Source organism: Acinonyx jubatus, chromosome E2, assembly GCF_027475565.1.
Source record: "Acinonyx jubatus isolate Ajub_Pintada_27869175 chromosome E2, VMU_Ajub_asm_v1.0, whole genome shotgun sequence".
Classification (NCBI taxonomy): domain Eukaryota; kingdom Metazoa; phylum Chordata; class Mammalia; order Carnivora; family Felidae; genus Acinonyx; species Acinonyx jubatus.
In genome coordinates, this window is record NC_069396.1 from 819008 (window position 1) to 845085 (window position 26078).

At 61.1% G+C, this 26078-nt stretch overlaps 1 protein-coding gene across 15 annotated transcripts in view; it reads left to right on the plus strand.

The window, feature by feature from the left end:
* The window catches only part of ANKRD11 (ankyrin repeat domain containing 11), a 178617-nt gene that overhangs the window by 148128 nt on the left and 4411 nt on the right, over positions 1-26078 (plus strand). For 9 of the 15 annotated variants that reach the window (XM_027076434.2, XM_027076433.2, XM_027076432.2 and 6 more), the window contains 7 exons: positions 3929-4067; positions 13695-13865; positions 13966-14169; positions 15325-15467; positions 17576-17723; positions 18008-24525; positions 25921-26019. In XM_027076434.2, coding sequence (XP_026932235.1) covers positions 3929-4067; positions 13695-13865; positions 13966-14169; positions 15325-15467; positions 17576-17723; positions 18008-24525; positions 25921-26019 — 7422 coding nt within the window. Of the gene's footprint in view, positions 1-3928; positions 4068-13157; positions 13255-13694; positions 13866-13965; positions 14170-15324; positions 15468-17575; positions 17724-18007; positions 24526-25920; positions 26020-26078 lie in introns of all 15 variants that reach the window. The other 6 variants (XM_027076439.2, XM_027076445.2, XM_027076440.2 and 3 more) reach the window with 4 other exon arrangements.

Sequence of the window (26078 nt, forward strand, 5' to 3'; positions counted from 1 at the left end):
GGAGTTGGGACCCAAGGACTGTCAGCGCTTCTGGTGAAATAGAGGTCATGTCTTCTAGTTCACTTTCAAAACCTGGGCTGAATCCCCATCCGGATCAGAATATGCAGCACTGTCACCGTCCTGGGAGGTCCCCAACGTGTGTCACCATGGAGGAGTCTCCCCCCGGGGGGGCTTGTAAGAGGGACGAGCTGGTCACTATCACGTCCGACTTAGAGGGCCTTCCCCGTAGCAGCCCCTCCCTGGCTCGCTGTGCGGTTGCCATGGACGAATGTCCAGCCACTTCCGGTCGCGTTCTGCCACCCAGGAGCACTTGGGCCGCTCCTGCGGGGGCGCGGCAGGTGATGGCGCGAGCACGTGCACGCTGGTAGACCCGGTTTGGCAGTTTGTCAAGGTGATCGCCTCAGTTCTGCGCCCCAGACGCTGGGGAAGTTGAGGCCGGCCCCTGTCCCTGTCCCACAGCTGGTTTGGCTCTCCTCTAGCCACCCGAGGGGGAGTGGGGGGGACCTTGCTGGTTCATCTGTGTCCCTCTCTGTGAGGGTACTCTCCTGTGTCCCTTCAGTCTGTGATTCACGTGGGGCCAGTGTTTGCCACCTAAGGTGGGGGCCCAGTGTTCATTGCCTTCCCTGTGGGTGTTCACATGGTCACCGTCACTTACTGGAAAGCGTCCCTCCCCCGCCTTTGTCCTCTGCTCTTCCTTCTGAACCTTTGGCCCTTGGTCCACGACCCCCTCGAGCGGCTGCTAGAATTTTAGTCTGGTTGTCTGCAGTTCAGTCTGCCAGACTTTGTTGTTCTCCAGAATCGTCTTTGCTAATTTTGACCCTTTGCATTTCCATATACGTTCTGGAATAAGCCGGTTGATTTCCAAAGAAAGCCTGCTGGTATTTTGACAGGATCACTTTGAACGCAAAGATGGGTCCGGAGGGAATTGCCACATGAACGGTTTTTGCATTTTCTGACCCACCAACATGGGTGTTCCTCCATTTTTAGAAGTCTTCATTTTCTTCAGAAATGTGTTCCAATTGTGTGAAGGACTTAAACGTCTTTTGTTAGATTGTCTTGTGTATTTGATGTCTTTTGATAGTAACCTAAGTGATGTTTTAACGTTATTTTCCAACTGTTGCTTGTCCATAAAAACCAGCTACTTTCCTGCATCTAGCAGCTCCTAATTCACCTATTAATTTGAATGGCTTGATTTTCACGCATATACTCATGACATCTTAAGACTAATACGTTGTTTTTGCTGAGGGAAAGTGGCGGGGACAGGATTGAGCCAAATCTGATTCCGGAGGAGATTGTGTCTGGATTCGGCGACTGAGCACAGGGGTCCCGTCTGCTCCCGGGAGCCTCTCCGCGAGGCTGTGTGTGCTGGTGCCTTTCTGACACTGGAACTTTCCGTTCGTGGCTGGGCTGGACTTGGTTTACCCATTTGCCCTCTGAGGGGCGGTTGTGAGGGTTCGTTTCTATTGTTTTGAGCAGGAGTGCTGCTCGTGAGCCCAGGGCCTCTGTGCCTTGACGTTGTTTGGATTTCCCGCCAGCAACAGCTCTGCCGCGTTCTTGACCGCGTTTGATGCAGCCAACCTCTCATTTTATTATTTGTTTTAACTTTTCTTTATTCTGAGAGCTAGAGCAAGCATGAGCGGGGGAGGGGCGGAGGGAGAGGGGGAGAGAGAGTCCCAGCAAGGCCCCGAGCTGTCAGCACAGAGCCCAACATGAGGTTTAAACCCCCGAACCATGAGATCTTGACCTGACCCGAAGCCAGACTCAGCCCCTCCTGTTAGCTGCTCTGGTCGGGGCATTGGTATCTCCTCCTGGTTTTAGTTTGCATTATCCTAATGCAGAACATCTTCCCAAATGTGAGTTAGTTTCGTGGATAGTTTCCTTTGCAAAGCGCACATTCAGATTTTTTGCTCATTTAGAAACAGTTGTTACGTTCTGCAGTAGCTGTGGTGATCCTTGCCCCTCCCTCTTACAGGAGACACCCCCTTGTCGGCCGTCAGGTGTTGGGGACCTTGCGCCTGTGTGCCAAGAGCTCTTGTCGGGATCAGTGTTGAATTTTATCACAGGCTTTTTTGCAACTGTTGGGGTGGTCATATGATTTTCTTTATTTACATTGATTTCTTTTTAAGTTTGTTTATTTTGAGAGCGCATGAGTGAGTGTGCATGCGTGGCAAGCGGGGGGAGGGCCGAGGGACAGAGGGGGAGACAGAGAATAATCCCACGCAGGTCCCTTGGTGTCAGCGTGGAGCCTAACACAGGCTCGATCTCATGACCCTGGGATCATGACCTGAGCCGAAATCAAGAGTCTGATGACCGACTGAGCCACCCAGGCGCCCCACGTTACGCTGATTTTCGAAATTTCTTGCATTCCTGAATGCTTTGTGATTGCTATTATTTATATTATCTCTTTTATATACCCGTAGGTCAGACTCGCCAGGAGTGTTCTTGGTGGGAAAGTGTTTACACAGTTCGGGGGTTTTGCTGGTGGGTGTTCTTCGGTCAGGGCTAGGGGTGGCAGGGTGCAGGTCATGAGGGGCATGTCTGTGCAGCCCCGTCTCCCAGGATCCCTTCCTCATCCCTGCCCTGGGCCCCTCTCTGCACTCCACGTGCCCTCGAAGCTGGCAGTGTGTTCCAGCAGCAGTGTCCCTGCTCATTTGAGGGTCTCCCGTTGACTGCCGTGGTTGGTAGATGCTAGCTGCTGAAGCCGGAGGGCTGTCAGGAGCGTGGGCCGTAGGGACCGTGGCTGTGCTCAGTCCTGGCAGGTGGCGCCGCCCGGGAGCAGCCCCAAGGACCCCTGCTGCTGTGGGGGTGGCATGGGCGCGTGGCTGTGGCTGGACCACGTTTGCTAACAGCTTCCCTGGGGAAAATTGCAGGGAACCAGCTTCCCGGCGGGGAAGGGAGCCAGCTCTGCATGTCCCGCCCACGTCAGCCCTCTGCGTGCCCCTCGGAGCCTCTCGCTGTACTGTGGACGGGGCCGGGAGGCTGGGGGTGGTGCCGTGCCACAAGCGCACGGGGCCAGCGTGTTGGTTAGAATTGTGGAGGACCCCACCGAGCTGTCCCCACCCAGGACGGTGTCATCAGCCAGGGCTCTGGGGGGTCCAGGGCTGTCAGCTACTGCAGCCGTCAGGGGGCTCCTGCCTCCGCTCGGTGCCGGGTCCATCACCACCCACCCTACCGCCACCTGCACTTTGGGATCGGGCTGCCCCACCCCTGCCCTCTGGGGCCCTAGGCACCTTCCGCTGCCACACGGGACCTGCTCATCCTGAGTGGGTGCTGTCTTTCTGCGGATGGCGGCCCCAGGGCAGGTTTGGTGCTGACTCGCCCGTGTCGGCCCGGCCCGCTGGTCAGGACGGCGCTGGGATGCGGGCTTCGTGATCCTCACCCCGCAGCAAAGCCACCCCGAGACTAGAATAGGAAGGAGGGGATGGCAGCACGTCTCCCCCCTTCTCCCCCACAACCGCCACAGGGCTTTGGCCCGCAGGATCTGTCCCCGAGAGCCACCCCCTGGTGTCCTGGGCAGGCCCCTTCCGGGAAAGGAGGGGTGCAGCACCTGGGGGAGGCCCTGCGGGCAGAGGAGCTCGGCGTGGAAGACAGGACTCTCTACCCGCCAGCACTGCCTGTTCACGGCCGGCTCTTTTCCTCCTTATTTAATCCCTCCCTGGGAAAGCGGCACTGGAGGCAACTTGTGTCTCTCTGGTGTCTTGCTGAGAATGGTCCGGTTTCAGGATGACCAGCGGGGCTGCCTGGGGCCAGAGGAAGGTGCAGGAAGCCGCGTGTGCTTGTGTGGGCCCGGCGGGCCGGAGGTGCTGCCGATTGTCCACACACGAGATCTGCTCCACTGGGCACGTGAACTGAAATCGTAGTAGATGTGAGGACTCTGAAAACTTAATCCGGGAATGACGTCTTATGAAAGCGTCGCTTTCTTTTCTAGGATAAAGATAAAGTTTCTCTGACCAAGACCCCAAAGCTGGACCGCAGCGATGGAGGGAAGGAGGTGAGGGAGCGAGCAACCAAGCGGAAGCTGCCCTTCACTGTGGGGGCCAATGGAGAGCAGAAGGACTCGGACACAGGTACAGGCGCTGCCCTCCCTCCCTGCTGACCACCCCCGCCTGACTCTTCTCCTCCACAGAAAGTGTCCTGGCCTCCCTCCCTCAGGCGTCTCCTGACACTGGTCCCTGCCTGGGGTGGGCCGCCAGGACAGGGCCCCCCCCCCCCCCCCCCAGCCTCTCTGCACCCCTCGGCTTTGCACCAGGACTCTCTGAGGAGTTGTGCTCGAGGCCTGGGTGGGGTCCAGAGCGAGCTGCAAGGACATCTTCTCTGCTGTTGATGTTCGGGCTGACTCGGTGCGGACAGGAAAGGCTCACACGCAGGGAACCCCCCAGGAGTGCCAGGCAGGAACACTCCCCCGGGCAGGCTCCTGGTATGTGCCCAGCTGTGACCATCAGCATGGGCTCCTCTGCCCTGAGGTCCCCGGGCCCCCCTGGCTCTGTGCAGTCCCCTGAAAGTCCTGTGTTGGAGAATAAGTGTGTCTTCCCTTAGGGCTACAAAAGCGCGCAAATTAAAGCCAGTTGTTTGAAATAGAAGCCAGAGGGAGCACTGAGAGGCAGCCAGAGCCAGTGCGGTTTTCCCGCGGGTGTGGTGGGGCCTGGGGTGCAGGGCAGGGCTGTGCACGCGTGCGTGTGTGCGTGCGTGTGCGTGAGTCTGCACACAGCGTGCACTTCTGTCTCTGTATGTGTGTGTGCGTGGGGGGCTAATAACACTGGGCACACACACTTGAAAGTCAGTGCCTTCTTGAGCAGCTCTTGGGGCCCATGCTTTCTCCTGCCAGCCCAAGCTCCCTCTTCCTCTTGACCTCCGTGCTCAGGGGCCTGCCCAGCCTGCTGGTCATCTGACTGCCCTGTAGACATGTGAACCATTTGCGGGCACGGGCGAAAAAGGCCACACAGCACCCAGAGGGCCATCGAACCTGCGGTGAATTCAACCAGAGGGCAAGGAACAGAGGCCCCTGCCAGAAATGGGTGTGGATGGGGCTTCCTGCGTGTGAGGGTCCACGTCAGGTAGCGGGAAAGTGGGCAGGTCCTGAGACAAGATAAGCAGGCTAGAAAATGGGGAGAAACGGCAGAGGGAACAGCCTGGAAATGCGTGTTTGTGCCATGGCTTTTATTCACGAGGTCACAGGTCCCTCCCCCGCTTCCTCCTGTGCAGGAGCTCCCTGAGCATATGTCCAGTCATGTAAAAGCCAGAGAAGTGGGCTTGGTTTTGCCGGCAAGGATATTGAGGAAGGTTGTGAGCCCCCCAGGGGTCCTTCACGAGGGTTCGACATGGCCCACGGCTCCTGTGGCTGAGCTGGCACAGTGGGGACAGGGAGAGGCCCGCGGATGCGTGTGGGTGCCCTGGGCTCGCAGACATTTCTGTGGGTCAGGCTTTAGGCCCAGAGGAAATGAGGGCAGTTAGCGCAGCCTGGATGTCTTCCCTCCTGCTTTTGGTGCCGATACCAATCTTAGTGGTGGGGGGCCTGGGGTTGCTATTTGGTCGTTAGCTGTGTGGATGGTGGGGGTGTGAGGCTGGTGTCTGGCTTCCGGGATGTTCCTGTAAATGCCCCAGCAGCCTCGCTGTGAGTTAGGGAACCGCTGTTAAGAGCTGCTTCCTGAGAGAACCTGCTGTCTGAGCTGCGCGTGCGCCTGGGTAGGCAGCTGCTCTCAGGCTGTCGGCTCTGCTCTGCTGGGGAGGACTTCTTGGCAGTTCCCACTTCATCTTCCGCTGGCTTCTTGGGCTCCTGTGCTTCCGGCCGGCCTTCTGGATTCGTCTGTTGCTGGCCAGTGTTTCAGCGAGAGGCTGCCAGGTGGGTTCGCCTGAACCCACCTGGGTCCTCTGGGGCGTCCGGGAGACTCTCAGGGCGCGCAGGGAGTGCGCCCGTTGTTTCTCTGTGAGTTGTGGGTCCAGGTGAAGGTAGGGAAGGAGTCACCGTTGGGTAGAAAAAAAGCGAAGAACATTTAAAAAATAGAATTTCCCGGCCAAGGACTATGTTACAAAAATCTAAATACATATGAAATATGGTATTTGCCCTCCTGTTATGATCGTTTTGGGGGCCGGTTTTACATCGTCTACATCTGCTTTGTTAAGATAACACAGCTAGATTGTCCAGTGAGAGGATTCTTCTGCGCATGTCGTGCAGGACTTGAATCAGGAGCCTGAAATTTCGAACTCGAATCTGTATGCGTCACACACAGGACTGGGAAGCGGGCTGTGGGGCCCCCGGCTGGCCCCGGAGGCCTCGGTCCCGTCTGCACCTCTGCCGAGCGGAGTGCCTGAGCCGGGTGCAGACTCTGAGAGCTGCACACCTCTGGCCAGGTGGCTCCCGGCTGCTGGGCTGTGCCTCCCCCACCGAGTCAGGAGGCAGAAGCCACGCGGGGAAAGACTGAAGGAGTGAACTGTGGGTGCCGAGTGACTGAGATTGGGGGACTCCAGTCCCCTCGGGGCCAGGCCGGGTCTGCTCGAGGTTCCCTGTATCCCCCCCCCCCCCCCCCACCCTGCCCAGCCCCCTGCTCCTGCTGTGTCCCTCCGGCGCCCTCTGCTGGGAAGATGCGGCCCTGCGCTCACCGGGAGGGGAGAGCTGCGGAAGGCTCCAGAACTCGGGGCCCTGAGCGACAAATAGCTTCCTCAGCTGTGCCCCCCAGGTGGGAAGAAGAGGCTGATGAGCCCCCTCCTAGGGACCACCGAGCCACCCGAAAGCATTGTCCTGGTTCCTCGACCCCCGTGAGGGGCCTCTGCAGTGCTCAGTCAGGCCTGGGGGCGGCCTGCCAAGAGCAATACGGCTCGTCTGCGGTGAAAGCTGGACACACTCTGCATCCAAGCCAGACCGCCGCAGGTGCTTGGTCACTTTCACTGCCCACAAGGCACCCCGGACAGCTTGTCCTTCCGGAGCCAGGTCTGTCTGGGCGCAGGAGGGACGGGCCGCGTGTGCTTGCCCAAAGCAGCCTGACGTCTTCTAGGAAAAAGAAGCTCGGAGACGGCCCCTCCCGTGGCTGCTGGGGAAGGCAGCCCGCCCCCTCCCCGCTGAACAGGAGGCGGAGGCCTCACGGGGTGGCCTCTCCCGGGCAGGTCGCCTGAGGCCCGCTGCCCAGTCTCCACTTGCGGTGTTGGTGATGAAATTCTACGATGTGTGCGCTTGCTTGACAGTATACTAATCTGTCTACTGTGTGTATGATTAAATTTCTCCTCAGCTTAAATCTGTAAGCAAGTGTCTAGGCTCGTTTCCATGCCCACCTGCCCTCTTCAGGCTTCTGCATGAGCCCACTGCTGTGTTGAGTTTTCCGTCCTTTAGTGTGGACGTAAGCCCCGCTACTTCCTTCCCCGAAGCCACCAAGGTGGGCCCTGCCCGTCCCCAGAGGCCACACAGCGCCCCCCCCACCCGCCCCGCCCTTCAGAGCACCGCCTCATCAGAAGCATCGGGAACTGCCTGCTCTCAGTACCTGAACGTTTCTTTGTAGCAATGAGAAATTAAGGTTTGTTTTATTTTGTGAAAAACACTCTTGTGTCCAGTATCTGGATGTTTATTCAGCAGTGCTGACATGTAAGCTACTCGTGCGCTCTGTGTTAGGGGTCTGGGGACACTCCCGTGTTTACTGAAATCACGGTCACCCCGGTTGCGTAAGATCGGAAGGGGTGGCTGTTGTGACTTCTCCTCTGGGACTGTCCCCGTCTGGGGAAGGACTCTGGCTCCACTGCTGCGCGCTGGAGGCGGCATGTACGTGACCGTGAAGGGCTTCTCTGCTCACTCCCTGGCTCTCCAGGCGCTGCCTGTGGTGGTGGGGGGAGCTGCAGAGGAGCCTCTGGCTGGAGAGGACATGTGCCACCCACAGGGACACCTTTTCTGCATTGTTTTTCCTCCCTAAACTTGGACAGTTTCTTCCTGTACGGGGGGGGGGGGGGGGGGGGAGTGTGGACTGGCCAAGGAAGGCTCTTTATACTTAAAATTCCTGATGTTCCCCATTTGCAGAATAGGTGGGAGTCTGCAGGGCCAGACCCTCACGACCACCCTGGGTTCTGTGACTCACAGGGAGGAGTCCCTAGGACCATGACTGATAAAGCATGGAGTGCAGTCCAGGGGAGCTGGCTGCAGCTTCCAGAGCCCTACTAGGGGGAGCCTGGGCTGCAATGTGGCTACTCTGCCCGGTGGTGCTCCCAGGGTCTGGGGCAGGGGCTGACCGACGGTCAGAGGCTTGTACAGACCGGCCCGGGGCTGGCAGGGTTGATGGCACGGTTCGTACGTTGGTGCAGGTTTGGATTAGGGTTTATTTCGCTTTATTTTTCAAAGTCCTCACCATGCTTTGGTGCCATGAAAAGGGGTCAGTGTTCGTCAAGTTGTGTTGTGGGGTGTTTATGCCAGCATCGCTTTCTCATACCCTGGCTTCCTCCTCACGGCTGTGACAGCCCTCACTGAATTTCCCAGCGTCTGTGGAATGAGGACTGTGGTCCCCCTTGACTAGAGGCCACCCACCCAGCCCATGACCTGGGAGAGCCCCACCTGCACCACAGAAGGCAGACATCGGAGATGGACCCCAGCCCTTCTCTTTTGGGACAGAGGAGACCAAGACCAGAGAAGTCAGGGGCTTGCTGAATATCCCCTCTGTCTTAAGTGACCGGTGGTGGTAATTGTCTTTAAAGGAAAGAGAGAAGTGGGTACAAACCAGGAAGATGGAGGGAAAAGCCAGACAAAACTCAAGTGCCCCCGTGCAGGGGGGGGGGGGGGGGGACAGGGGGGACCCTTGAGTCCTGGTCCTGCAGCATCTGGAGAACCTGAGTGTGAGGCCGGACAGAGACGAGCCCCCTTGCGGCTCCCTGCCTGATGTGGGTCGTCTCCAGCGTGCACGCTGCCCTGGCAGAAGTGGTCTTCCAAAAGCCTCTTAACTTTGGGATCGGGCCCTGTGTTGGTATGGGTGCGGGGTGCCCCTGGTACGCCAGCACCCTGCCTGCCGTCGGCGTTGCCTGAGCTCCTCCTGGTATCTCCGGGAGCTCTGCGATCCCACAAGCGCCCCACCGGATGCCCTCCTGTGGAGTGGGGTCCAAGAAGTGTTGACGTCGTATGGTTTCGTGGTGGGGTGTAGGAGGTGGAGGTTTCCCTTTGGACCAGTGTGCTGGACTTTGTCTCCTGAAAAGCCCTCTTCTGGAACAGCCCAGAAGTCAGAGGTGGTGAGTGATGACCGAACGAAGGACTGGTTGTTAGCGCTCCAGGGCCCTGGGGGCTGAGGACAGTGGGAGTCAGCTGCCGGCCTCAGGCCCCTCGGGGCCGCAGTGGACAGGCCCCTGAAAGCCACATCAGGGACACCTCAGGCTGGAAGGCACCATCCCTGAGCCAAAGCCCTCCGTCTCCTCCGGCTGGCATCCAGACGGGGCAAGGGGCTTTGAGAGCTGTCCCCGGAAACGAGCCCCATCCAGTCCCAGACCAGAGCAAAAGCCAGCCCTCTCCAGAGACATTGGCTTGCGTGCAGTGTCCCGGCCCCAGTATTCAGCCAAACACTAGTGCCGGGTCAGAACCACGTACCACGTGGAAGACACCGCCATCCTGAGACAGAACCAGCCCCGGGGACCTTGCGTGGGGATGACTGGATGCAAAGCACGGGTCAGTAGGGTGCAACAGAGGAGAAATTGAAAACGTGAGCAAGGAACAAGGCGCGGCCAGAAAACGCCACGTAGATTTTTAAAAATACAAAACGGAATACATGGAAATGAAAATTGCCAAGGGAATTAAAAATTCAACGGGCACATCATATGGCTCATGAGATGCGACAGAAGAAAGAATCGGTGGCTTGGACGGTCGTAAGCAAGGAGATCGCCTGCACTGAGGTATGGAAAGAGGAGGAGGAAACGAGAGAGGTCCAGGATGCGGACGAGAAAGCAGACTCAGGCCTTTGTGAGACGGGGTCCTTGGGCATCGGGGCGCACTGTGCCGTGGGCAGGACGCAGGTGGGTGTGCGCGTCAGCATGTGCCGGCCACATGGCAGAGGCAGGTGGCACTCCTGCCCGGCTCCGTGAGGAAAGCCGTCTCACTGGCACACCTGCCTCCTTGCTGCCAGATTAACCGCGGTGACATCCACGTTCTGCTGGGGAGGGAAAACGCAGTGGCGGGAAGTGGAGTCTGAGAACCATGGTCTCTTCAGCCCCCGCCCCCCCGGGAAGGCCGCACGCTAGCCCGCCAGCTGCAGTGGTGTGTGGAGGGAGCGTGTTCCGGAAGGCCCGGGTTGGTGGGATGGGCTGCGGAGAGTGGGGACCTGCGTCTGCCGACTGGGTAGCTGCACCCGGGCAGGGGTGACGCGGTGGGGCACCGACGGCACAGACCGCGGCAAGCTGGCACCATACAAAAATCCCAGGTGGTGTCACGTCAGCTGTTTTCCTGACAGCGACGCGGGGGAGCTGTCCGGGCTCGGGTGAAACCATCATCTCCCACCAGGACCACAGCTGGGCTGACCAGACGGGGCCGGGAGGGCGAGGGGAAGGCCCCAGCCTTGAGAGCTGCTCCAGCTCCGCCACCGTGAGGACGGGGGTGGCGGGCCTCCTTCCTGGGCCTCTGCAGAGCCCTCGGAGCCCCCAGAGGCGTGTCCAGGCTGCAGGCCAGTGGCCCGTCCCTGCCTGCAGGTCACTGCAGGGAGGCTCCACAGGTAGGCCTGGAGGGCCACCTCGACCTGCCAGGTTCGCTCTGCTCTGCAGCCTGGCACGGACCGCTGGGAGTTCCTGGAGTCCTCCTTTGCTTCTGGTTGGATATTAGAAACAAAAACGAGCAGGATGCCAGAGAGGCTCTCGGGTTGTCCTGAGAGGTCGCTCTGGGTCATAGCTCCTCTTCTGGCGAGTGGGCGCCCCCCCACCCCCACCGCCCTGTTGTGGACACCCCATCACAGGCACAGCAGCGGCTGGGAAGAGGGGCAGGTGACCCTGACCGCGTGTCACTTGGCTCCTCTGGCCAGAAGTCCGAGCTGCCCTGGGCCCCCCGCACCCGAGGCCACACGCCACCTGGCTGGACTCAGGCCCTCTGGGTACCGGGAGGTGTGGGGGCTGGTGGAGAGAAGGGTGTCTTAGAAGATGGGATTCTATTTGGGGGCTTTTTCCTGTGGTGACACTCGGAAGACGTCCTCCCGTTAACGCCCCCGAGACCTGCGTGGGGAGGTGGGCTGTGCGAGGCCCCTCCCACCAGGAGGGAGTCGGTACCTTCCGCTTCCCTGAGCATCGTCCAGCCTCAGCCGGGCTCTTGGCCACAGAGGGGAGGGAGGCCCGGTGCGGCGGGCACACGGAGTCTCTTCCTGAGACCGCGGGCCTGGTGTGGTGCCGTCACATCCTGCTCCGCGGTGGGGGACGGTCTGTTGCCACAGAAAGCCCTTTGGGCGCAAGGCTGTGGAGGTGTTCAGCTGCCACTCCCAGGAAGGGTGTCTCTTGGGACCCCCGCCACCCCCCACCCCCACCCCCGACCGCTAGGGAGTCTGCTGCCTGTGTTGTCACTTGAAGACAGTGACTGCAGTGCCCTCGTGCCTGGTCCCTCTGGCACCTCAGGGTCCTGTGGGGTCTGTTCTGAGGACGCGCTGCCCACACCCAGCCTCGCACCTCCCTAGGCCTGCCCCCAGAGAGCAGAGCCGGGCCACCGGCCTTGTCCTCTGAAGTTACTTAGTGTAATTTGCAGATGTCCCCATGAGCAGGAATCCTCGTGTGGCACGTGTTTCTCTGAGCTCTGCTGTCTCCCTCCTCCAGCGGACTTCCCCTCTCCACGGCCCCCAGGGAGGCGCAGGGGCCCTGAGAGGCTGGAGGCTCTGTGGTTGGAGACCAAGCGGTGGTTCCTAGGAGACTGGGTGGAATATTGGGTCCTGATTGCGGAGCAGGGCTGTGTGCACGTGCCTTCCTGCTGCTGTCCTGACACCAGGGCCCCGTGTTGGAGACACCAAGCTGGTGGGGCATCTGTGTCCGTGTCATAGAGCAGGAGGTCGGCTCGTGTGTCCTGGGGGCGTGGGCCTTGTTTCTGTCATGGTTTGTACTCAGGCCGTGCGAAGGAGCAGCACAGGGCAGAGCGGTCACCATAGAGAAGGGGGGGGAGGTTAGTGGAGCACTCGGCCGTGTGAGAACTTTTAAGCCCGATGCCCTGATTCGGGGAGTGTGTTCCAGAAAGCTCGGGTTGGGTGGGATGGCCCCGAGTGACTGCGAAAGTGTGGCTTAACTTCTCGGGACCTCGTGGGGCCACTGGGCAGGGCTGCTGCTATGTGTGGTTCCTCACCCTGTGTAGAGGCTCCGGGGAGGCTGCCAGCCTCACCCCTGCGCCTGCCAGCTTGTAGGCAGAACAGGGGACAGGGTGGATAAGCTGGGGTCCTTGGTCACAGATGAGGAGCATTCTGGAGCTTTCTTCCTTTCTCGAGCCCGGGCCTCATGGGTTGGTTAGAGACTCATCGTGGCCGGGGTGCCTGGGGAGCCTGTGTTGCAGCGAGTCACAGTGTGGTTTCTGAAAGGGCCGATCGCAGTACTTTCTAAGGAAGTAGCTCACAGAAAACTATTCTTGAGAAATGGAAAACGACGCATCTGTGGGCTGGGGATGTTGTCCTGGAGTCGGGCAGGCGGGGCGCACAGGAGCCTGTCCGGTCCATGTCTCCCAGACAGCACCCGCCTCCCCAGGGCAAACCAGAGCCAGCGAGCCAGCCGAGGGCCCGGAGGGGGTCCTCTCTGACGTGCGGAGTGGAGAGCAGGAGGCCCCCCTCCCCCGAGGAGAGTTTCAGGACCCCAAGTCTCCCATGGTGACCCTCCTTCCCTGGCTGCAGTTTGCACCGTGTGACCTAGAACACCCCCTAGCCAGCCCGGCCCCCACACCAGGGCCCCACCCAGCACGCACGGGGGCAGTGTGGGGAGGGCTCCAGGCGCCTGGTGGATCCCTAAATCCCCGGCAGGAGGGGCACGAGGGCGAAGGAGGACAGTGAGCTTCGGCTCCGGGTTCACGGAGTCTGGGGGGTGTTTTCTGTCCCTTCCTCCCGCCTCTTCCCGGAGAAGCCACGCGGTGTGTCTGTGCTCAGGGTCGGCAGGGAGCTCTGTAAGGGGTCAGACCAGTGGAGGAGGTGTGCGCTCCGAGGAGGTGGAGACGGAACGGCCGAGCTGTTCCATCGTGTCTGGTTAGTGCTCTGTGTTGATGCCTTTAGATGCCTCCAGCTCAGTCCATGTCGTGGTACTGCAAGGCTGGTTCGCTCCTCGAAGGGCCATGGCCTGAAATGGAGGTCCCTAGAAGCAAGAAGAAAGGTACAGTACTGACAAGTCGGCCTCGACCTTTTATGTGTTTCTGAACTGTGTTTGCCATTTATATCTGCACTGTGTGGAGGCGGGACGGGGAAGGAGGAACCGGAGTGTGGACACGTGCACTGAACGGACGGAGACCTGTCCCGCGTGAGCCAGGGCCCCAGCGAGGGGCCGTCCCACCGCCTGGCGTGCGGCGGGCCGTCGCGACCGGCCGGTGGGGGCCGAGGCGGGGCAGGCCTCATTGGCTGATGACGAGGTGTTGGAGTTGTCTCTGTTACCGCCGGAGGTGACGACCGGGCGGCTCGGTGCTGCCGCCCCTGTTCTCGCCCTTTCCCTGTGAGCTGTGAGGTGGGAGGCGGGGGCTCTGCGACGCCAGGCAAGGCCGCGGGTCCTGAGGACCGCGTGGCATGAAATGTCCCCCTGTCTCCTCCACCGCCTCACAGAGAAGCAGGGTCCTGAGCGCAAGAGGATTAAGAAGGAGCCCGTCACCCGGAAGGCCGGGCTGCTGTTTGGCATGGGGCTGTCTGGGATCCGAGCCGGCTACCCCCTCTCCGAGCGCCAGCAGGTGGCTCTCCTCATGCAGATGACTGCCGAGGAGTCCGCCAACAGCCCAGGTGAGCCCCCGGTGCCTCGAGGAAGCGGCCCAGGGCCCGGCGGCTTCTGTCACCGGGACAGGCCTGGTGACGCCCTGCCTGTCCTCTCCTTGGCCTGCAGTAGACACGACACCAAAGCACCCCTCCCAGTCGACAGTGTGTCAGAAGGGGACGCCGAACTCCGCCTCGAAAACCAAAGACAAAGTGAACAAGCGGAACGAGCGCGGAGAGACCCGCCTGCACCGCGCGGCCATCCGCGGGGACGCCCGGCGCATCAAGGAGCTCATCGGCGAGGGCGCGGACGTCAACGTCAAGGACTTTGCAGGTGAGCGCTCACGGGCGCCCTCACCCCGCGTGCCCCGAAGGCCCCACCTGGGGTCCAGGGGTGGAGCTGGGGGCGGGCGGAGGGGAGGGGGGTGGTTGCGCACAGGAGTTGGGGGTAGCGGGCAGACCTCGCACTTAGACCAGGGTGATGTGCTGTTGCTGCTGAGGAAGAGGTACTGATGTTTCGGAAAGTATTTCAGAATAAGATCGTTTTCTTATTTTTTATTATCTTTAAGAGAATTGGGGGAATTTTTAGATGCCACTCTGCTGTGTTGTGTAGACCCCAGTTCCGTGGAAGAGGAGTCACGCCCCTGGCACGTTCAGGGAGAGGTGGCCCTGCCTCGGTGCCCGGCAGCCTGGGGACCGCACCCCCCAGGGAAGAAATGTCTCCGAGAGGGCCCTTTCATTTAAGCCGGAAGTAGGTGTTCCTCCCCCGGCCCGAGACAGCCAAGCTTTATCTGCTTTGAGGGCCGTGTGGTCATGGAGGAGTATTGCCGGGTGTGAACAGGACGCTTGCTCTGTGCCGCAGCATCGGCACGTTCCACAGCCGTTTGTTCCGAGAGCGCGTGGAACGTGAGACCAGCAAAGCGGTCTCCGTGACGAACCTGTCTAGACTGCACCCACTGCCCTAGTTGATGGGGTTTCTGACCCAAACCTAATGTAGCACCTTCTCTGAAAATACAATTTTCCTAAGGCGAGATGTGCCAAAGCCCTGGAATTTGTGTCCACAGGGTGGCCCCGTTCGCACACTGACATTTGCGGGTGGCCTGTCGAGGCTCTAGTGGAGACGGCCGCCAGAGGAGGCCTCCCCGCGTGGCCTCGGCCACGTGCTGCCCAGGGGGCACGTTTCCAAACCTGCAGCTGTGGTCACAGACCCTGCCACCCTGCCCGCAGCCCCCTCGGCCGCCCTCCCTGTACCCTCCACGTGTGTTGCCAGATACGCTGGGTTGAGCCTGCCACCCCCGACGAGTCCCCTACCCCAGGTTGTGCCCGCAGAGGGTGAACCTGGAGGGTTAGCGAGCTGCCCGTCGCGGGGCCCAGCAAAGGACACTCAGGGCTTCCCGGGACCGTAGCCCTTCCGCGCAGGGCGCTGCCTCGGGACAGGAGTGGCGTTCTTGAGGATTAAATAACATAGGTCCTAAGTGTCTGTTTCCAGGCTGGACAGCGCTGCACGAGGCGTGTAACCGGGGCTACTACGACGTCGCCAAGCAGCTGCTGGCCGCGGGGGCAGAGGTGAACACCAAGGGCCTAGACGACGACACCCCCCTGCACGACGCCGCGAACAACGGGCACTACAAGGTGGGTGCCTCCCTGCACCCACGTCCCCCGCCGGGCCTGCTGGCCGCCTTGGACGTCATCCTGTCGCTCCCTGTCCCGCCGTCCCTACCGTCCTGCACGTTTGCCCCCCGCCCACCAGAGCCGTCCTCTCTGACCAGCCCACCTGCTCATCCTGGGTCAGCACCTGGGTGACCTCTTGCTCCATGTGACAGGGCCCTGCTCTGGTCATGCGGACATGTCTAGGTTTTAGCAGCTGGATGATCCTACGGCGGTGGGGAGCGGGGGAGGGGGGGTAATTCATGGGCTGCTGCCGGCACTGTCCTTGTCCTTGTGGCATTTACTGTTGATGAAGCACAGAGAGGTGTAGTCAGTACACGGGAGGACCCTCGTAACCAGTCTGGGAGCAGCGAGTACCCAAGCGCACGGCCTCCCCGAGAGGACTAGCCCCCTTGGGGAAACGGCTGCCTCTGGGTCTGACGCAGGAGACACGCAGAGGTGGCGAGGCTCTTGCTGTGGTCATTACCAGACCTTCGTGAAGAGGCCCAGGAAGGACAGTGGGGCCTGGCGAGGACAGCGCCTGTAGACCGGAACGCACCTCTGACTCTCTCCTGTAGCTGCTCTGCCCCGTCGCCTTGGGCAGGTGCCAGGGAACTAGCAGCACCCAGCGAGTGGCGAGCAGTCGAAGGATGATGAGTCACACAGTCAGGGGAGGGCTGTGAATGAGAAGATGCCCACGGTGACCGGACGAGTCCGGACACAGATTGTGTACTTGACGTCAGGGCTCTTGGTTAGCTCCTTGGGTTAGATAAAGGCATCGTGGTTATTTTGGTTTTTTAAGGGTCCTTTTAGAGAAATGCTAGAAAAGTTTATGAAATGCCTGGGACCCGCTAGAGTACCCAGGGTGGGGGAGGGATTGATGACACGAGTCTGGCACTACGTTGGCAGCCGACAGAGTGGGGAGGGACAGGGTCGTCCTCTGAATCTCTGTACTTCTGTAATTGTCCTTGTAAAACTACCTTACGGAACAGACTGTGGAAATACGGGGAGGGGTGCAGGGTAGCGGCCCCCGGAGAGATCCCCGTCCAGATCCTGGGACTGTGAATATGTGACCTCACGTGGTAAGGGGACTTCACGGATGGGAGTAAGCAAAAGATCATGCAGTGGTGACCCTCGATCATCCCCACGGGCCCAGTGCCCTCTGGGGTCCGTGTAGCAGAAACCCTTCCCCAGGAGGGAGGAGACCGTGAGGGCGGCTCGCCCGCGTTGCCAGCCTTGGCAGAAGGGGCCGAGGGACATGGTGGCTTCCAGCAGTTGGGACAGCCCTCAGCAGGCAGACGGCAGGGACACAGGGCCAGTCCCACCACTGCAAGGGACCCCACGCACACGGAAAGGAAGGAGCCAACACCACACATCTGTAGGGTCAGCGAGACCCGTTGCAGACTTGGCGAGACGGAGGGGCTGGTGATTCGCTAGAGCAGCCGTGGGAAACCCGTGCCCGGGAAGCGGGGTCCTGGTCGGGGGAGGCCGCGGCGTCCTAAGCGGGAGTGAGCGACGGGGCGTTCCTGGTTAAAGATTGTTTCAACACTGCAGTGTCCGAACTGGGGCCGAGACAGCACTGAACCTGCACTTGAGGGCAGTGAGTCGGCCGCCCGGGTGTGCGAAGCACACTTGCCGGCTGTAGACAGTTGAGCAGAGCTGCCGCGGGGTCACCTGGACTGTGTCTGTCATTCACAGGACCCCCCCCCCTTACTGTGTCAAGGCACGGAAGAGGCAATCTTCTTTTCTAAAATAAACGAGAACACAAAATAAACCTACTTGGAAGAAGCTCGCTCTTTGTTTCCTCTGTTCTGTCGGTCCCCGCTCCCCACCAGACCTCCAGAGCCCTTCTTTCCACGCCCCGTGGGCCCTGCCGTGGTCGGCCCACCACCGATGGGGAGGACTCTGCATGGGAGCGCAGACCTCCTCCGTGTGGCGGCGTGCTCGGCTGGGGTGGGGGGCCGTGCTGTGGCGGTGGGGGGCTGTTGTCTGGTCGAGCACAGGACTCTAGGAAGCGGCTGCAGTTGTACCGGCACGGGGGCGCGTCGCGTGCTTCTCAGAAAGCCCCTGACCTGCCGGTTGCTGTTTCGTAGGTGGTGAAGCTGTTGTTGCGGTATGGCGGGAACCCTCAGCAAAGCAACAGAAAAGGCGAGACGCCGCTGAAGGTGGCCAACTCCCCGACCATGGTGAATCTCCTGTTGGGCAAGGGGACCTACACGTCCAGCGAGGAGAGCTCGACCGGTCAGTGGCCGGGAGCCGCACCGCGTGTGCCGGCTGGGGTGGGGGAGCTTCTGGACGGCCGGGACCCCACCCCCAGGGTTTCCTCGTCCTCTGGCCCTGCCCTCACACAAATCTCTCTCTCATTTCCTCCTGCCTGTGGCTGGCCTCCGATTTATCTAAATCAGGCGAAGAGCTGTCTCTCCTCCCCTTCCCCCCCCTCTGCCTCGTCTGCAGAGCGCCATCCCCGTGCATGTTCAGTAGGGTTGCTGTGACTCTGCCTCTGACCTCTTCCTCCCTGTTCCCAGCAGAGAGCTCAGAGGAGGAAGACGCCCCATCGTTCGCACCTTCTAGTTCAGTTGACGGCAATAACACAGACTCTGAATTTGAAAAAGGCCTGAAGCACAAGGCTAAGAATCCAGAGCCCCAGAAAACTGTGACCCCCGTCAAGGATGAGTACGAGTTTGACGAGGACGACGAGCAGGACAGAGTCCCTCCGGTGGACGACAAACACTTACTGAAAAAGGATTACAGAAAAGAAACTAAATCAAATAGTTTTATTTCTATACCCAAAATGGAAGTGAAAAGTTACACTAAAAATAACACGATTGCACCAAAGAAGGCGGCTCATCGCATCCTGTCAGACACGTCAGACGAGGAGGACGTTGGTGTCACTGTGGGGACAGGAGAGAAGCTGAGGCTCTCGGCACACACGATACTGCCCGGCAACAAAACGCGGGAACCTTCCAATTCCAAGCAGCAGAAAGAGAAAAATAAAGTGAAAAAGAAGCGAAAGAAGGAGACAAAAGGCAAGGAAGTGCGGTTTGGCAAAAGGAATGACAAGTTCTGCTCCTCCGAGTCGGAGAGCGAGTCCTCGGAGAGCGGGGAGGACGACGGGGACTCGGTGGGGAGCTCTGGCTGCCTCAAGGAGTCCCCGCTGGTGCTGAAGGACCCGTCCCTGTTCGGCTCTCTGTCCGCCTCCTCCACCTCGTCTCACGGGAGCTCTGCCGCCCAGAAGCATAACCCCGGCCACGCGGACCAGCACGCCAGGCCCTGGCGGACGGACAGTTGGAAAAGCATCTCTTCTCCCGCCTGGTCAGAGGCCAGCTCTTTATCAGACTCCACAAGGACGAGACTGACGAGCGAGTCTGACTGCCCCTCCGAGGGCTCCAGCGTGGAGTCGCTGAAGCCCATGAGGAAGAAGCAGGAGCACAGGAAGCGGGGCGGCCTGCAGAGCACGCTGTCGGAGAAGAAGAACTCTTTCCACGCCAGCGTGGACGGCGCCATTCCCAAGCTGGACAAGGAGGGCAAGGTCGTCAAGAAACACAAAACAAAACACAAACACAGAAACAAGGAGAAAGGGCTGTGCTCCGTCGGTCAGGAGCTCAAGTTGAAAAGTTTCACTTACGAGTATGAGGACTCCAAGCAGCGGCCGGAGAAGGCCATACTTCTGGACGGCGACGTTCCCAGTGAGGGCAAGCTGAAGGCCTTGAAGCACGACCGGGACCACTTCAGGAAGGAAGAGCGGCTCGGCAAGGTGAAGTCGGAAGACAGGGAATGGCTCTTCAAAGAGGAGGTGGTCAAGGTTTCCAAAGACGAGAAGGCCCTGAAGAGACTCAAAGATGTGAGCAGGTCTTTCCGAGAAGAGAAAGACCGTGGGAGTAAAGCAGAAAAAGAGAAACTGGTGAAGGAAAAGTCTCCCAAAGAGGAACGACTGAGGCTCTACAAAGAGGAAAGAAAGAAAAAGTCCAAAGACAGGCCCGCCAAGCTAGAGAAGAAGAATGATTGTAAGGAGGACAGGATTCCAAAGGAGAAGGAGAAGGCTTTCAAAGAAGAAAAAGACAAACTGAAAAAAGAAAAAGTCTACAGGGAAGACTCTTCCGCTTTCGATGAATATTGTAACAAGAGTCAGTTTCTGGAGAACGAAGACACCAAATTCAGCCTTTCTGACGACCAGCAGGATCGGTGGTTCTCGGACTTGTCCGATTCGTCCTTTGATTTCAAAGGGGACGACAGTTGGGATTCTCCAGTGACAGACTACAGGGATGTTAAAAGTGACCCCGTGGCCAGACTGATCCTGGAGACCGTGAAGGAGGACAGCAAGGAAAAGAAGCGGGAGAGCAAGGGCCGTGAGAAGAGGGACTACGGGGACAGGCGCAGCGACAGGGACGCCTTCTTCCGGAAGAAGGACAGAGACTGTCTGGACAAGAGCTCCGAGAGGAGGAAGGAGCAGGCAGACAAGCATAAGGGCATCCCCGGCTGCCTTCCCGACAAGGACAAAAAGCGGAGGGAGTCCGCCGAGGGCGGGCGGGACAGGAAGGACGCCCTCGAGGCCGCCAAGGAGCGGAAGGATGGCAGGCCCAAGCCCGAGGAGGCCCACCGGGAGGAGCCGAAGGAGCTGGCTGGCGAGGCCGGCTTCAAGGACAGGCCCGACTGTGACTTTGGGAAGGGCCCCGAGCCCTGGGAGAGGCTCCATGCAGCAAGAGACAAGGAGAAGAAGGAAAGGGGGAAATTAGAGAAATACAAAGATAAGTCCGGTGACAGAGATAAAAGCGAAAAGTCTGTCCTCGAGAAATGTCAGAAGGACAAGGAGTTTGATAAATGCTTTAAAGAGAAGAAGGATCCCAAGGAGAAGCATAAGGACAAGGAGAGAAAGGCGTCTCTTGACCAGGCGAAAGAAAAGAGGGAGAAGAATTTCCCTGGACTTCTCTCCGAGGACTTCCCTGAAAAGAAAGACGAGAAGAAGGGTAAAGAGAAGAGCTGGTACATCGCCGACATATTCACAGACGAAAGCGAGGACGAGAAGGACGAGTTCGCGGCCAGCGGGCTCCGACTCGGGGACGCCGGGGACGCGCCGCGGGCGGACGGCCCCCAGGACACCGACCGGCACCGGAAGCACTCTGCCGACCGGCAGCACTCGGAGAAGCAGAAAGATCGAGAGCTCCGAGAAAAGAAAAAGGAGAAGGGAGCCGCGGAAGGGGCGAAAGACAAGAAAGAAAAGGTCCTGGAGAAGCACAAGGACAAGAAGGACAAAGAGGGTGCGGACAAGTACAAGGACAGGAAGGACCGCACCTCGGCCGACCCCACCCAGGAAAAGAAGAACAAGCAGAAGCCTCCCGAGAAGCTGGAGCGGAAGCCCTCCGCAGAGGACAAGGCCAGGAGCAGGCACCGCGAGAGGCCGGACCGGGAGCACTGCCGGGACAGGAAGGTGTCGAGGAGCTCCGAGGCGGAGAAGAGCCTGCTGGAGAGGCTGGAGGAGGAGGCCCTGCACGCGTACCGGGAGGACTCCAACGACAAGGCCAGCGAGGTGTCCTCGGACAGCTTCACCGACCGCGGGCAGGAGCCCGGCCTGAGCGCCCTCCTAGAGGTGTCCTTCACGGAGCCCCCGGAGGAGAAGGTCAAGGAGAGAGAAAGGCACAGACACTCTTCGTCCTCGTCCAAGAAAAGCCACGATCGGGAGAGAGTCCGGAAAGACAAGTGTGAGAAGAGAGACAAGAGCGACGATTACAAGGACACGGGCAGCAGGAAGGACCCCGGCCAGTACGACAAGGACTTCTCGGACGCCGACGCTTACGGGATCCCTTACGGCGCCAAAGCGGACGTAGAGGACGAGCTAGACAAAACCATCGAGTTGTTCGCCGCTGAAAAGAAAGATAAAAATGATTCCGAGAGAGAGCCTTCCAAGAAAGCGGACAAGGAGCTGAAGCCTTATGGCTGTGGCGCCGCCGGTGCCCTCAAGGACAAGAGGCGGCGGGAGAGGCACCGCGAGAGGTGGCGGGACGAGCGGGAGAAGCACAGGGACAGGCACAGCGACGGGCCCCCGCGGCACCACAAGGACGAGCAGAAGCCCGCAGCCAGAGACAAGGACAACCCTCCAAACGCACTCAGAGACAAGTCCCGGGACGAGAGCCTGAAGCTCAGCGAGACCAAACCGAAGGAGAAGTTCAAGGAAAACCCGGAGAAGGAAAAGGGTGACTCGGTGAAGGTCGGCAACGGCAACGAGAAGCCGCCGGCAGCCAGAGACCAGGGCAAGAGAGATGCCCGGCCCAGAGAGAAGCTTCTGGGCGACGGCGACCTGATGATGACCAGCTTCGAGCGCATGCTGTCCCAGAAGGACCTGGAGGTCGAGGAGCGGCACAAGCGGCACAAGGAGAGGATGAAGCAGATGGAGAAGATGAGGCACCGGTCCGGAGACCCGAAGCTCAAGGACAGGGCGAAGCCCGCTGAGGACGCGCGCAAGAAGGGCCTGGACGTGCCCGCACGGAGGCCGCTGGTGCCGGACCCCGCCCCGAAGGACAAGAGGCCCAAGGAGCCCGCTCTGGCCCCGCCGGCCGCCGACGGCAAGCCCCCCCTGGGGCCGGCCGGGGACGCCAGGGACTGGCTGGCCGGGCCGCACGCGAAAGAGGCGCTGCCCGCCTCCCCGAGGCCGGACCAGGGCCGGCCCACCGGGGTCCCCACGCCCGCGTCCGTGGTGTCGTGCCCCAGCTACGAGGAGGCCATGCACACGCCCAGGACCCCGTCCTGCAGCGCGGACGACTACTCCGACCTCATTTTCGACTGCGCTGACCCCCAGCCCGTCTCCAGCACGTCCGCCAGCGCCTGCTCCCCCTCTTTTTTCGACAGGTTCTCTGTGGCAGCGAGTGGGATTTCGGAAACCGCGAGCCAGACGCCTACGAGGCCGCTGTGCACGAGCCTGTACCGTTCGGTGTCTGTCGATATCCGGAGGACCCCCGAGGAAGAATTCAGCACTGGGGACAAGCTGTTCAGACAGCAGAGCGTCCCCACCGCGTCCACTTATGGCTCGCCAGGGCAGCGCCTGGAGGACAAGGCCCCTGTGCCCCCAGGTCCTGCCGAGAAGTTCGCCTGCTTGTCCCCGGGGTACTACTCCCCGGACTATGGCATCCCCTCCCCCAAAGCGGACGCTCTGCACTGCCCGCCTGCGGCTGTGGTCAATGTCACCCCCTCCCCAGAGGGTGCTTTCTCTGGTTTACAAGCGAAGTCCCCCGCTTCGCACAGAGATGAGCTGTTGGCCCCGTCCATGGAGGGGGCCCTTCCGCCTGACTTGGGCATCCCCCTGGATGCCACGGAGGACCAGCAGGCCACTGCCGCCATCATCCCCCCGGAGCCCAGCTACCTGGAGCCGCTGGACGAGGGCCCCTTCAGCACGGTCATCACAGAGGACCCCGTCGAGTGGGCGCACCCAGCTGCCTCGGAGCAGGCCCTGTCCTGCAGCCTGATGGGGGGCGCCCCCGAGAACCCCGTCAGCTGGCCTGTGGGGCCGGACCTCCTGCTTAAGTCCCCACAGCGCCTCCCAGAGTCCCCGCAGCATTTCTGCCCCACTGAGGCCCTCCACCCCGCTGCCCCGGGGCCGTTCGGCGCCCCAGAGCCCCCTTACCCAGGCTCCCCTGACTCATACCCTCTGTCGGCCACCGAGCCTGGACTTGAGGGCGCCAAAGGCGACGTGGTGGACACAGTCCCGGCCGCTGTGCCCGCCCCAGAAGAACCAGCCCCCTTTGCCCCTCCTTCCAGGCTGGAGCCCTTTTTCACCAACTGCAAACCGCTCCCTGACGCGCCCCCCGACGCGGCCCCGGAGCCTGCGTGTTTGGCCACCGTGACTCAGGTGGAGGCTCTGGCGCCCATGGAGAGTAACTTCCTGGAAAATGGGCACGACCTGTCGGCCCTCGGCCAGGTGGAAGCGGTGCCCTGGCCTGATGGCTTCCCCAACTCCGAGGACGACTTAGACCTGGGGCCCTTCTCTCTGCCAGAGCTTCCTCTTCAAGCTAAAGACGTTTCTGATGTCGAAACGGAACCAGTAGAAGAGACTCCCCTTGGCCCTCCGGAAAACACCCCCGCGGGGCCCCCCGTAGTCCCGAATGGCGGGGATGTCCCTGCAGCGGCTGCCGAGGAACAGCCCGCACTGCCTCCCGACCAGGCGGCTCCCCGGCTCCCCGCCGAGCCCGAGCCGGAGCCCCCCGAGGAGCCCAAGCCGGATGTGATGTTGGAGACCACGGTAGAGGCAGGGGTCACGTCAGAGGGGAGGGTCCCCCCCGAGGACTCGGACTCCAGCCTGGGGCCCGCACCGCCAGCCCCGGAGCGGCATCCAGCGGGGAGCGGAGACGAGGAGGCCGAGGGCCGGGACCCCCCGGCCGCGTGCCACGGCACCCCCGACGCCGCTGTCGTTGCCGCCGCCGCCGCCGCCGCCGCGGATGGCTCGGCACAGGCACACGTGGAGGACGGGGCCGGCCCGCTCGACGGGGCCGGCCCCGAGGGACCCGTGGGCGGCATCCAGCCCGAAGCTTCAGAACCAGAACCCAAACCCGCGGTCGAAGCCCCGAAGGCGCCCAAGGTGGAGGAGATCCCCCAGCGCATGACGAGGAACCGGGCTCAGATGCTGGCCAACCAGAGCAAGCAGAGCTCGCCGCCCGCCGACAAGGAGCCCGCCCCCGCCCCGCCCCCCCGCGCCAAGGGCCGCTGCTGCGAGGAGGACGACCCCCAGGCCCAGCACCCGCGCAAGCGCCGCTTCCAGCGCTCCGGCCAGCAGCTGCAGCAGCAGATGAACACGTCCACGCAGCAGACGCGGGAGGTGATCCAGCAGACGCTGGCCGCCATCGTGGACGCCATCAAGCTGGATGACATCGAGCCATACCACAGCGACAGGTCCAACCCCTACTTCGAGTACTTGCAGATCAGGAAGAAGATCGAGGAGAAGCGGAAGATTCTCTGCTACATCACGCCGCAGGCGCCCCAGTGCTACGCCGAGTACGTCACCTACACGGGCTCCTACCTCCTGGACGGCAAGCCGCTCAGCAAGCTGCACATCCCCGTGGTGAGTACCGGAGGCGGGCGGGAGACCCGCGGGCGGGGCTCTGTCGGCCGTCCCGCGCCCCGCGCCCCGCGTGCGCGCCTCATCTGGGGCCTGACCCGACTGGCCCACCGCACGTGTGCCCGGCGCTCGGCCCGCTGGGTCGACGGTCACCCAGCAGGTCTGTCTGCTGTAGCTACGCCCTGCAGACCTCCAGCTGGGGCTGCCCTGGGGCCGGCTCGGTGCCTGCCCCTGCCACTGAGGGGCTCCGCTCGGCCCTTTTAACACCCCCCGGTAACACTCCGTGTTCCCAGTGGCCCCAGGTTGCCAGCCGGAGGCCAGGCCTCACTGTCGTCACCGTGCAGCCCTGAGCAGCAAGCACCCTGGCGGCTCCCCCCCCCCCCCCCCCCCCGCCCCACTGTGGGCATTGGGAGCCCAGGGACCCCGTGTCTGTGCAGACCCCGCCATCTACACACACCACCTTCCAGCTAGCTGTCTGCATCCCCACTTCTCCCATTGTACCCTCTTCCTCGGGGCAGGCTCCTGCCACCACCCCTGCCCAGGAACAGCCCCCCTGCAGCACAGCCACCGCCCTGGGCTGCTCAGCACCTGTTCAGCCCAGGCGCAGGTGACTTGCTTCATCTCGGACCCTCCCACCCGCTTGGAGGGGAGCCAGGACTTCCGTTGCGTTACCATCAGGCCCAGAACAGGCCTGCAGCCCACAGGGCCCACCTCAGAGCAGCCCCCTCCCCCCCCCGAGAGTCACACTGGATCGTGTGTTCTGGAAGGTGGCATCTGAGCTGGCTCTTTCTTCACCGGGTGTCTTCTGAACAGCGATAGGTGGCTCTGAGCGTCAGGTTCAAAGGGCGAGGCCTCGGGGGCACGGCTGCCCGGGCCACCACCCTCCCTGGACAGCCCAGTCTTCCGGCACTTTGATGGGGCAGGGGGGTGGGGGACAGACAGCTTTGAGCCCAGCAGGACGTCTGGCCTGGAAGCATCCAGGTGCTGGGTCTCTTCTGGGTCACTAGTTCAGAAAAATCTGGCCTGAGGTTTCTGTTCAGTGACGTGTTTGGTTGCCCTTTTGTTTAAATTTTGGTTTTCAAAACGGAGCACCATGACCTTCATGGAAAGTTCGGAAAATAGAGAAAACAGTAGGGGTCGCTGTGGTTTGTGTAACTTCTTATTTTCCACTGGGACTCCCGCCTTTCGTTCTAGAAAAAAAAGCTGTTTCCCTTCCCGTGGTCCCCACGCCCTAAAGCACCCAGGCCATTAGGGGCGGGCGGGCAGAGGTCAGGCATTCCTGGACTTCTCGCCAGGCCAGAGGGTGCGTCTCAGGGCTGAGTCCTTCAAGTGGGTTGGTGTTCCTGGTGCAAGTTCACAGCCTCACCAACCACCCCACCCCCACCCCCGTGATTGCAGATCGCGCCCCCTCCCTCCCTGGCGGAGCCCCTGAAAGAGCTGTTCAAGCAGCAGGAGGCCGTGAGGGGGAAGCTGCGGCTGCAGCACAGCATCGAGCGGGTAAGAGGGGGCGGCGGGCACGAGGGGGCGGCGGGCACGGGGCGTCTGTCCGGGTGAGC